The 13,316-nt window shown below is 39.7% G+C and overlaps 1 protein-coding gene across 1 annotated transcript; it reads left to right on the forward strand.

Annotated features, from left to right (window-relative positions):
• Positions 1-5,684: 5,684 nt before the first annotated feature.
• LOC144956972 (MFS-type transporter SLC18B1-like) lies at positions 5,685-9,215 on the forward strand. The gene is made up of 3 exons (XM_078887841.1): positions 5,685-6,352; positions 8,302-8,397; positions 8,976-9,215. The coding sequence occupies exons 1-3, from the start codon at positions 6,293-6,295 to the stop codon at positions 9,051-9,053; spliced, it is 234 nt and encodes a 77-aa protein (XP_078743967.1). The 5' UTR covers positions 5,685-6,292; the 3' UTR covers positions 9,054-9,215.
• The last annotated feature ends 4,101 nt before the right edge of the window (positions 9,216-13,316 follow it).

Genomic DNA, 13,316 nt, shown 5'->3' on the forward strand with positions numbered 1-13,316 from the left:
TTAAATTTTATGTCCCCATTGTATCGTAAAACATAAATTATCAACAGTTTCTGAAATTAATAAAATGTCTGAATGTGTTTTATCAAACGTTGATAATCAATGTTTATGGTTTGAAAAACGAATAATAAATATTGTGAAATTAAAGTTATCTTTTAGTTTTTATTAAATTAGATGACGTCATCATCTGTTTGGGGGGGGGGGGGTCAGGTCAATGATGACAAGTGATGACTTGGGGGAGGGGGGGGTGTCTAAAAAGGGCAAATTTTTGATGACGTAATATGTGAACGCTCCCTAACCTCCCATTTGAAGTCAAAGAGTGAAAGGGAAATATATGGGGATAGAGAACACAGCATGAATGGCCCCACCCCCTAGTACACAGACCCGTTTTTTAGGCCTTCAGAACTATTAGTAGGCCCGTTGAGCTAGTGTTTATTCCAGTTTCTTTAGCGTGAAACAAGCAATCATTATTGCTTGTTACCCTTTCGAAAGGACTCTCGTCTATTGTTAAGTACTTTCCACCATATCTAACACTAAGCTACCCAATCACTGATTGGTGGAGGGGGGAGGGGGGGGGGGTCAGAAAAAGTCTCGACTTAACCCAGATTCAATCTCGGTCCTTTTCATGTGAATTGAGTGCTCTCCCAACTGAGCTATCATGACCCCCAGCTCCCATAAAATCATTTCATTACAGCTAGAAGAATGGACCTTGTGATTTGTTCAAATTATGAATGAAAAAAAAACATTGAAAACAATGGTTTTCCTATCTGTGGTCAATTTTAAATTTATTACTACTCAGCAATATCACAGAAAGCAGTACAAATGTAGCAAATAATAATGACAGCTCTGGATAATGATGATGATGATGATACAAAAGTCTAGAGGTGCCTAAATGAGTCTGTGTGTGTGTGTGTGCGTGCAAGGGAAGGAGAAAGAGAGAGAGAGCGAAAATGAGATAAAGTCTCTCTCTCTCTCTCTCTCTCTCTCTCTCTCTCTCTCTCTCTCTCTCTCTCTCTCTCTCTCTCTCTCTCTCTCTCTCTCTCTCTCTCTCTCTCTCTCTCTCTCTCTCTCTCTCTCTCTCTCTCTCTCTCTCTCTCTCTCTCTCTCTCTCTCTCTCTCTCTCCTTCCCTTGCACGCAGGCACACACACACACATTTTTAACTATAATGCCAATGTGATATAACAACATATTTCCTTTTCTCGTTTACCTGAAGAAGGCCAAAGGGCGAAACGTCGTTTACTTTGTGTTGTGTCTCTTTTATAACAGTCAGTTTTACTCCTTTTATTTTACTATACGACGACGATGACAATGACAACGATGATTCATCACCTGAGAGAAACGGTAAAGACCTTAGAGTTTGGGCTGAGGGAAAAACCTCAAGGCGATGTGTATATTGGCAATGGGTGGAAAAAATATATAAATTGTAAAAAGCACTGGGTCCGAGAGGTATTTTCACAATATTAAAAAATATATATATAAACACTTCCAAGATGTAAATATTCAAATAGATACATGTGCATCAAATATCTAACGGTAATATGTATATATAATAAATATAATAATATGTAGATAATATATAAATTATACAAACAAAAACCATGAAATAATAGTGCTCAACCTTTTTTTTTTAAATATGTAACCAAACCATAATACAGTGCATAACAGAGAGATGATTAATTACAAGGGAAAAAATATCTGTCAAAACTACATTCGACCCCACTAAGTCTAAGAGGAACACACTCAAATGTATACAAATCAAATGTTAAAAATAAAAAATAACAGTAACAGAGATGTTTTACAAGGAAAAAAATATCATCTCCCAAAACTATAAATTACACATTCGACTGTATTCCTCCTAGCCAATGTCTCTGTTCAGAGTCATGACAAACCAAGTAATCTCATTCCAAGACAAAGACAGAAAGCAAGTTGGAAAACAGACATAGGGAGATAGAAGACACAGTAAGTACCTCCCCGCCCAGGGGACTGGTTTAAATTAAATAGGGAAAGAAGATTTCACGAGCGACTTATCAATGTGCTTTCCTGACATGACCTGAAAGTGAAAGTCCCATCCGCATCCAGGCACAAGCAAAGGATCGCTCTGTCACATAACAATGATTCACTTTTATTTTAGTAATACAATAAATATGAGAACGGACTTCATCTCACTCTCACTCCAGTCTACAGACCTGCCTATCTGTTATTATAAAATTTCGTCGTTTTCAGAGTGGAAATAATAGAAGACACCATAATTTACCACTTTATAACATACAAATCTCTCCTTACCAGATAAGAAATCGCTTCAAGTTGCCAAATCTCTGTGCTGTGCCACCAAATCTTCATTTTCAACAAGTTTTATTGAATTTATTTTCTTTATACAGCTCTGCAATTGAGGCCAAAAAATCGTAGAACTACGAATTGTTCGTAATTGTAGGCAGGTCTGAGCGTATATTCCATTAGGCTTAGATAAACTTTACTTTCTAATATTAGATTGCCATTCCTTTAATAGCTTTCTCTTCGTTTGTTTGTTTTTAAGGGTACGTATGTAGGTAATTTCAGCAACAGTAAAAAGGAAGAAAATGGGAAAGTAAAAAAATTCTAGATGTACAATTAAATTTAAAGCAAGCAAGAAAAGAAAGTTAAAGGGGAATTGGTACAAAATGGGGAACAGACGTAGATTCCTAGAGCATACCATCAATGTACTTAGTTCGAGATCACACTAAAATCTCATCCAGACACGAGCACAAGATCCGATTGTAAAACAACAAACAAAAACAGGAGTGACCAAATAGTGTTGAAAGTGCTGTGAAACCCCTTGAAGAGGAAAAAATAAAGAAAGAAAAAGGTCCTGGTTTTTGTATCCCTGACACATATTTTGTTCAATCAGTTCAAGCTGCTATATTCATATTTTGTTCAATCAGTTCACTATATTCATATTTTGTTCAATCAGTTCAAGGTGCTATATTCATATTTTGTTCAATATCTAAATGATTGATAGCTTCAAACGGTCTAGCAAATTCAAGTATTTATTATAAAAAGATTTATTACAGTTTAATTGTTATTGAATTGTGTGATAGAAAATAGTGACAAAAGTACAAATAAATGAATGCCCTACGACACAAAAATTGACAAATATTGCAGCCCCATTATAGGGGAAGCTGATTATTCTTTGTAAAAAAAAACCCACAACAAAAACTCCAAAACTACAATAAAACCAGGAATACAATCACTGCCTCTGGACATTTTCTACTTTACATTTGGTAAATTTCAATCAGTTAAAAATCACAGATAAGAAAAACATGAGGTCATTGGAAAATTGAAATAAACATAAAACAAAGCTGTCACTGCCATGACGTCTTGCTGCTCAAGAATAACTCATAATCATCATTCATTTGGTCCACCATCAAATTGGGCCAAAAACAGTCGTTGATCGACCAAAAAAAAATTAAATTAAATTTTAACAAATAAATAAATAAATAAATATTAAATATTTCAAGTATAATTATGATCAACTTCTACGATATTATTTCGAGCATTCGCTCTCATCAGGAAGTGAAAGTAGATTGTTGTGTTTATCGTACTTTTTAGGTTTCGCAGTTATTGTGGTTCGTAATTACATAAAGGTAAAAGGTGTTGGTTTATTTGTCTGCATGAAGATGTTAGTTTAGTTTCCCAAAAGGGGGGGGGGGGGAGGGGGGGTCCCAGTGGCCTAAGCACTAAAAGGGTTAAAGTTCATTTCAATTGATGTCAATATAACGCGCTTGCTGCCTGTTTAGACGGGGTAAAGAGCTATAATAAATACTATTTGTTATGATTATAAAGTTAATAATTCAGTGTACTTTCTTTATCTTTGTCTCAGGAGAAATTGGAAAAAAAGATGAGCGCTGTCATGTCGGAGACAGCTACAACTGAAACAGGTGAATTATTTTTTTAATTATTCCTCTTTCCAACTTTAAAAACTGTACCATTCATCATTAGTTCTAAGTATATTACAAAGAATTTTATGTTGTTAAAGGAATCTAAACATCAAATGTACTTTATCCTGTCTTTAATTGTAATTCTAGAACTTTTTACTATCCCATTTTCTTCCTTTTTACTGGCGCTGATATTACCTTAATGTGTTGTAATCTGTTCTTCCTGCCATTATAAAACTAGAGCATAAATATAGGCCATTATCCACTAAACATGCTCAAAATGCTTTACAAAGGATTCCCAGTCATCAGCAACACTTAACATGTAGGACGAGACATGGAGCCTGTTAGGTGATATTACAATTATTCTTTTTTTTTTTGACAGAGAAAACGCTGTAAACGGCCAGGTATGTATTTTGCACCTGAGTAAAGTGAGATCAGTTAAGTAATGATTCTTTTCCAAGAACTCAACTGTGTGCGGCACCACAGACCAAGGTCCGAAAGCGAATGTCATACCACAAGGCCACTTAGTCACACAAACTGATACCAGTTTGACATGATTGTCACATATATCGCCTGTGTGACAAAAGCTTCCTGGCGGGTTTGCAACGGTGCCCGAGTGTGGTAAAGAATTTGCTGATTGGATTGATCGTCATAACATAGTACAGTTCACTCTGGAAAATCGCAACTTTCTGTTAATCGCAACATTTTTGCTGACCCCAAGGTGTTGCAATTATCCAGAGTGGACTGTAGAGTGAGCTGCTGCCTTTGTCACATTTAAAAATTATTATTTCACAGTTCACAGTGACCTTTCCTGCAATGAAAAAACTAGTGCGGGGCGGTCCTTGGCAAGCTTAAGGACCACGGTCCTACGGTCCCTGGGAAATGAAAACCGCAAGGACCGGTCCTAGGACCGGCGGTCCTTTTCGACATTGAACATTCCTGAGAGACCGTTTTGACCTTTGGGACCATGGGATCGTTCATTCTTGAACCGTTAAAGACCGCTACACGATGAAAACCGTGGTCTACAGGAGTAAAACACACGGAGTAGTAACACTCATTTCAAATTGTAACCTAATTAGAGAAGAGGGGTGATGCCTTCTTTATTTGATCACAGTACTTCATTGTTACTTCGATAATTTAGCGTGAATAAAATTTGAAATTTATCCCCATTAACGGAGATAATGGAATCACCCAAGGCGTTGATCGAGTGGTTCGTGGCGTTTATTACACACACGCAACTCCTACCCCCCCCCCCCCCCCCACACACACACACATGAGAGGGCAGCGAGCATTGAAGAGTAAGAGAGAGACGTGAAGTTATAATAAGAGGGGGTGGATGCGGTAATAAGTAATAAGTAATAAGTGGGGTCGATGGTGACTTTTCGCCAGATCTAACAAACCCAGCTACCCATTCACTGCTGAGTAGACAGGGATTCAGAAAAAAACTCGACTGCACCCGGGATCGATCTCTGGCCCTTTGCGTATAAAGAGAGTGCTCTATCAACTGAGCTATCGGGGTCCCCAAATATTCTATTGGACCTTTTAAAAATACAGACGTTATAACTGGGTTTTTTTGGAAGGAAGAAACTAATGAAACTCATATTATTTGATTAGTTAAAACACCAAACGAAATTTTAATATTATTGTATTATTTTAAATGACAAAAATGCGATAGAAAGGAGTGGCGACAAGAGATGGACAAAAGAAAACAAAAAATCAGACTTGCAACTTGCTAGGTTTGAGAGACACACACACACACACACACACACACACACACACACATCTTTAGTAGTCACATACATTTCAAACAATAACCCATTAGAGAAGAGGGGTCATGCCTTCATCATAGATCATTGTCATTGCGATCATTATGGTGTAGTAAATTTTGAAATTTACCCCGTATAATGGAATCGTCCAAGGCGTGCGCCTCCTGTTCCCCCCATCTCACACACGAAAGGGCGGTTTGCGGAGTGGAGGGAGGTGGTCGTCTGCCTCTATGGTCGTCTGTGTCGTTTAGTGTATGGCAAAGGGGGGTGGGTGCGATTCATTAAGTGGGATGGGTGGTGATTGGTGGAAGATAGGCAAAGGACCGAGGCAACGAATCGCTGGGGAAGTAGTATGGCGCCAGACCGTTGAAAGGTGATAAGAAGTGAGGACCGCCGGCGGTCTTCCTCTTTGGGACCGGACCACGGTTCACAGCTAAAAGACCGTGGGACCGGTCCTCGGTCCGGTCCTCAGCGCGGCACTAGAAAAAACTCCTTTACTCTCTGCACCTGGAGATGACGTGCAGGCGAATGTCAAGGACGATTCGGAAAGCAACGGAAAAGACTTTTCCTTCTTCAACCTTCCAAGACGGAGTAAATCCATTCTTCTCTTGTGTTCCATGTGCAATTTTTTTGCTTGCTGCTCCTTCTCCATCCTGGCCCCATTTTTCCCCAAAGAGGTAAGGAGATTGTGCCATTCTTGTTTCCTAGCAAAATGACACTCAGTTTTGACCTGTAGGTTGAATTGTTAAATTAAATTGAGCTTTTATATAGAGCAATATCCACTAAACATGCTCAAAGCGCTTTACAAAGGGTCCCTGGCCAACAGCAACACTTAACATGTAGGACGTGACATGACACCTGTTCGGCGATAGTACATTTTTTCGGACAGAGACAACGCTGTTAACGGCCAGGTACTCATTTTACACCTGAGTATGGTGAGAGAATGTGAGTAAAGAGCCTTTTCCAAGGACTCAACTATGCGCTGAGCGAGGCTCGAACCTAGGACCTTTCTAGGACCAAAGCAGGTGTCATACCACAAGACCACATAGCCGCACGTGCTGTTCTTGTTTCCCAGCAATATGACACTCAGCTTTGGCCTGTCGGTTGAGTCGTTGTAACACACATTTTCTTAGTGATGCTTAGCTGCTAGAAGCTGTGGACTGTAAAAAGTAATGAAAAAAAAGTAGTCGTTCAGAGCTGTTGGCCCATGGAGCCGGAGTTTAACTTGGTCTCTATAGCGTGAAATGGACAACAGCAATTGATTGTTACCCTTTGGATAGGACAGTGGTCTATTGCAAAATACTTTCTGCCAGATCTTACAGACCCAGGTACCCAATCACTGCTGGGTGGACTGGAAGGGGAAGGGGGGGGGGGGTCAGAAAAGAAATCTCGACTGCAACCAGGATGGATCTCGGTCCCTTTGTGGGTGAAGCGGGTACTCTGGCAACTGAACTATCGGGACCCCAGAATGAATTTATTAGCTTCGAAAATCATCTGTCTTTATAAATTTAATTGATGGTTTTATTCCAGTTTATTTCTGTTATTTATTTAAACAAATAATGCCGTTGTCAAAAACGGAAAAGCAAAAATAGCCTTCATCATCATCATCATCATCATTGCCTTTTTCACCCTGGGTCAGGGTATAGGCCACAGACAAACAGTTTCCATCCTTCTCTATCCTGAGCTAACTTTTATATTTCGTTTTATGTCTTATCACTTCTCTGTATATCAGCTTCTTTAATTCTTCTCCATGTTCCTCGTGGCCTTCCCCTTGATCTTCTGCCCTGAGGGTTTCAGTCCAATACTTTCTTTGTTATAGTGGAGTCATTCTTTCTAAGGGTGTGTCCAATCCACCTCCATCGTCTTCTTCCTATATAGCCTTAAAACCTACCAAATATTTTATAGATCTTCACTAGATATTGAAATAGCTTTTACAGGTTGTCAGTAATTGTTACGGAAGTTTGGTGACAATTACAGACTTACAGAAATGCAGGAAATATTACGTAATTTTATTTCACAGCAATTTGGTTGCAGTGTTAGAGAAAATAGGTGTTTTTTTTCCTTAAGTTACCAAAATATTAACCCTTTCAGCGCTGAGGTTATATTTGTATTTCCGTCACAAAATGGCTGACACCTGATTGAGGCAGCATGAGATTGACAAGCTAAGACAAAGTGACATTCAAATTCGGCGCAAAATCTCAATTAAAATACCCCCCTCAGGACAATTTAATGTTGTGATGAAAGAAATGATACCATTGGTTCATTTTATAGTACTTTTGTAGAAAGTAGGATTGGATTGCATTATTATTTTTGCCTTTCAAGACCGGCTGCACTGTGCGGCCATTGGCCAGTAGAAACAGATTCTGCTCTGGCCACACAGTATAGCCAATGGCGCTGAAAGAGTTAAGATAGAGAAAAAAAATAAAATTTTACCCTAAAGTTATAAAGGCTACTACTACGTTTCATGGCCATGATAGTTAAGCAGATTGATCGCTTACTCGTAATGTTTGATTTCGTATTTCTGAAAATCTACCATTTATTACTGATGATTTTTGTATGGGTCACTGATTTTGAAATTTACGAGGAGGGTTTGGGCTTCTGATAATGGAGATTTCTCTCTTTGCAGGCTGAAAAAAAGGGCCTGTCCACTGAGACGATCGGTTTCATATTCTCCGTGTTTGAACTCATCATCTTCTTAACATCGCCTTTCTTTGGAAATTTTGTAAGTAAAAGTTTTATGATTTTTCCTCACAGATTGAGGGGGTAAAGTTGTTTACAGTGCAACTCACAATGAGAATTGACACAACATTGAGCACAATTGTATATTTATGTATAAATCAAACGTAAAGACTTTTGATCTCAGAGATAAAATGTCAAAAGTCCTGGCCATCTCATTATAAGTTGATTGCACTGTGTTATGTAATAATTCTTCAGAGCCGGAGTTTATCCCGGTTTCAATAGCGTGAAACAGACAATAGCAATTGCTTCCTATCCTTTTTATAGGACACTAGTCTATCGCAAAGTACTTTCTGCCAAATCTAGCAAGGTTTCCCCTTTATCAACAAAACAGGATGAATGAAACACTACAGACAACTCGTAATGTTTCATTCATCCTGTTTTGTTGATAAAGGGGAAACCAGAATTGTCAATTTTATCTGTTTTCGTATATTAAATTGAAGCTTACATTCAATTTCACATTGTTATTTATTTCTTCGAGCTTCAAGCAGGAACATTTACATACACCCTCAATATGTATAGAATTTACATATTTATTTTCTCTTGTCTATCTTTGCATGTCAGCTGGCTAGAATTGGAATCAAGTTTGTCCTCGTTTCTGGCATCTGTGTGGGAGGGTCCTGCTCTGTCCTGTTTGGGTAAGGACATTGAGATGCTTTCTTGAAATATTTATTTTGATTATTTTGAGCTTTTATATAGCGCAATATCCACTAAACATGCTCAAGGCGCTTTTCAAGGGGTTACTTGCCCACAGCAACATTTAACATGTAGGATGAAACATAACGCCTGTTAGGCGATATTACAATTTTTTTTTGACAGAGCCAACGCTGTTAATGGCCAGGTACTCATTTTACACCTTGAGTATGGTGAGAGAAGGTCAGTAAAGAGCTTTCTCCAAAGAACCAACTATGTTCTGAGCGAGGCTCAAACCCAGGTCCTTTTGATCCAAAATCGAGTGTCATACCACTAGACCATACATAGCCGCACATAAATATATTTTCAATTTAATTTTTCAAACCATTTCATGACAGAAATGGCATTTGATGTGAGAACGACAGGTCTCAGATCATTCATTGATTTTACTTTGTCTTTTTTGTATAGCCTTAAAACCACCCAAATATTTTAGAGATCTTCACTAGATATTGAAATAGCTTTTACAGGTTGTCAGGCTATATAGGAAGAAGACGATGGAGGTGGATTGGACACACCCTTAGAAAGAATGACTCCACTATAACAAAGAAAGTATTGGACTGAAACCCTCAGGGCAGAAGATCAAGGGGAAGGCCACGAGGAACATGGAGAAGAATTAAAGAAGCTGATATACAGAGAAGTGATAAGACATAAAACGAAATATAAAAGTTAGCTCAGGATAGAGAAGGATGGAAACTGTTTGTCTGTGGCCTATACCCTGACCCAGGGTGAAAAAGGCAATGATGATGATGATGATGATGAAGGCTATTTTTGCTTTTCCGTTTTTGACAACGGCATTATTTGTTTAAATAAATAACAGAAATAAACTGGAATAAAACCATCAATTAAATTTATAAAGACAGATGATTTTCGAAGCTAATAAATTCATTCTGGGGTCCCGATAGTTCAGTTGCCAGAGTACCCGCTTCACCACAAAGGGACCGAGATCCATCCTGGTTGCAGTCGAGATTTCTTTTCTGACCCCCCCCCCCCCCCCCCCCCCTTCCCCTTCCAGTCCACCCAGCAGTGATTGGGTACCTGGGTCTGTAAGATCTGGCAGAAAGTATTTTGCAATAGAGTACTGTCCTATCCAAAGGGTAACAATCAATTGCTGTTGTCCATTTCACGCTATAGAGACCAAGTTAAACTCCGGCTCCATGGGCCAACAGCTCTGAACGACTACTTTTTTTTCATTACTTTTTACAGTCCACAGCTTCTAGCAGCTAAGCATCACTAAGAAAATGTGTGTTACAACGACTCAACCGACAGGCCAAAGCTGAGTGTCATATTGCTGGGAAACAAGAACAGCACGTGCGGCTATGTGGTCTTGTGGTATGACACCTGCTTTGGTCCTAGAAAGGTCCTAGGTTCGAGCCTCGCTCAGCGCATAGTTGAGTCCTTGGAAAAGGCTCTTTACTCACATTCTCTCACCATACTCAGGTGTAAAATGAGTACCTGGCCGTTAACAGCGTTGTCTCTGTCCGAAAAAATGTACTATCGCCGAACAGGTGTCATGTCACGTCCTACATGTTAAGTGTTGCTGTTGGCCAGGGACCCTTTGTAAAGCGCTTTGAGCATGTTTAGTGGATATTGCGCTATATAAAAGCTCAATTTAATTTAACAATTCAACCTACAGGTCAAAACTGAGTGTCATTTTGCTAGGAAACAAGAATGGCACAATCTCCTTACCTCTTTGGGGAAAAATGGGGCCAGGATGGAGAAGGAGCAGCAAGCAAAAAAATTGCACATGGAACACAAGAGAAGAATGGATTTACTCCGTCTTGGAAGGTTGAAGAAGGAAAAGTCTTTTCCGTTGCTTTCCGAATCGTCCTTGACATTCGCCTGCACGTCATTTCCAGGTGCAGAGAGTAAAGGAGTTTTTTCTAGTGCCGCGCTGAGGACCGGACCGAGGACCGGTCCCACGGTCTTTTAGCTGTGAACCGTGGTCCGGTCCCAAAGAGGAAGACCGCCGGCGGTCCTCACTTCTTATCACCTTTCAACGGTCTGGCGCCATACTACTTCCCCAGCGATTCGTTGCCTCGGTCCTTTGCCTATCTTCCACCAATCACCACCCATCCCACTTAATGAATCGCACCCACCCCCCTTTGCCATACACTAAACGACACAGACGACCATAGAGGCAGACGACCACCTCCCTCCACTCCGCAAACCGCCCTTTCGTGTGTGAGATGGGGGAACAGGAGGCGCACGCCTTGGACGATTCCATTATACGGGGTAAATTTCAAAATTTACTACACCATAATGATCGCAATGACAATGATCTATGATGAAGGCATGACCCCTCTTCTCTAATGGGTTATTGTTTGAAATGTATGTGACTACTAAAGATGTGTGTGTGTGTGTGTGTGTGTGTGTGTGTGTGTGTGTGTCTCAAACCTAGCAAGTTGCAAGTCTGATTTTTTGTTTTCTTTTGTCCATCTCTTGTCGCCACTCCTTTCTATCGCATTGTTGTCATTTAAAATAATACAATAATATTAAAATTTCGTTTGGTGTTTTAACTAATCAAATAATATGAGTTTCATTAGTTTCTTCCTTCCAAAAAAACCCAGTTATAACGTCTGTATTTTTAAAAGGTCCAATAGAATATTTGGGGACCCGATAGCTCAGTTGATAGAGCACTCTCTTTATACGCAAAGGGCCAGAGATCGATCCCGGGTGCAGTCGAGTTTTTTTCTGAATCCCTGTCTACTCAGCAGTGAATGGGTAGCTGGGTTTGTTAGATCTGGCGAAAAGTCACCATCGACCCCACTTATTACTTATTACTTATTACCGCATCCACCCCCTCTTATTATAACTTCACGTCTCTCTCTTACTCTTCAATGCTCGCTGCCCTCTCATGTGTGTGTGTGGGTGTGGGGAGGGGGGGTAGGAGTTGCGTGTGTGTATAAACGCCACGAACCACTCGATCAACGCCTTGGGTGATTCCATTATCTCCGTTAATGGGGATAAATTTCAAATTTTATTCACGCTAAATTATCGAAGTAACAATGAAGTACTGTGATCAAATAAAGAAGGCATCACCCCTCTTCTCTAATTAGGTTACAATTTGAAATGAGTGTGACTACTCCGTGTGTTTTACTCCTGTAGACCACGGTTTTCATCGTGTAGCGGTCTTTAACGGTTCAAGAATGAACGATCCCATGGTCCCAAAGGTCAAAACGGTCTCTCAGGAATGTTCAATGTCGAAAAGGACCGCCGGTCCTAGGACCGGTCCTTGCGGTTTTCATTTCCCAGGGACCGTAGGACCGTGGTCCTTAAGCTTGCCAAGGACCGCCCCGCACTAGTTTTTTCATTGCAGGAAAGGTCACTGTGAACTGTGAAATAATAATTTTTAAATGTGACAAAGGCAGCAGCTCACTCTACAGTCCACTCTGGATAATTGCAACACCTTGGGGTCAGCAAAAATGTTGCGATTAACAGAAAGTTGCGATTTTCCAGAGTGAACTGTACTATGTTATGACGATCAATCCAATCAGCAAATTCTTTACCACACTCGGGCACCGTTGCAAACCCGCCAGGAAGCTTTTGTCACACAGGCGATATATGTGACAATCATGTCAAACTGGTATCAGTTTGTGTGACTAAGTGGCCTTGTGGTATGACATTCGCTTTCGGACCTTGGTCTGTGGTGCCGCACACAGTTGAGTTCTTGGAAAAGAATCATTACTTAACTGATCTCACTTTACTCAGGTGCAAAATACATACCTGGCCGTTTACAGCGTTTTCTCTGTCAAAAAAAAAAAGAATAATTGTAATATCACCTAACAGGCTCCATGTCTCGTCCTACATGTTAAGTGTTGCTGATGACTGGGAATCCTTTGTAAAGCATTTTGAGCATGTTTAGTGGATAATGGCCTATATTTATGCTCTAGTTTTATAATGGCAGGAAGAACAGATTACAACACATTAAGGTCATATCAGCGCCAGTAAAAAGGAAGAAAATGGGATAGTAAAAAGTTCTAGAATTACAATTAAAGACAGGATAAAGTACATTCGATGTTTAAATTCCTTTAACAACATAAAATTCTTTGTAATATACTTAGAACTAATGATGAATGGTACAGTTTTTAAAGTTGGAAAGAGGAATAATTTAAAAAATAATTCACCTGTTTCAGATTCAAGTGCCTGAGTTGCAGCGCTCATCTTGTTTTCCAATTTCTCCTGAGACAAAGATAAAGAAAGTACACTGAATCA

The sequence above is a fragment of the Berghia stephanieae genome, chromosome 11 (genome assembly GCF_034508935.2).
Source record: "Berghia stephanieae isolate SIO BIC M18660-M18661 chromosome 11, UCSD_Bste_1.3, whole genome shotgun sequence".
NCBI lineage: Eukaryota > Metazoa > Mollusca > Gastropoda > Nudibranchia > Aeolidiidae > Berghia > Berghia stephanieae.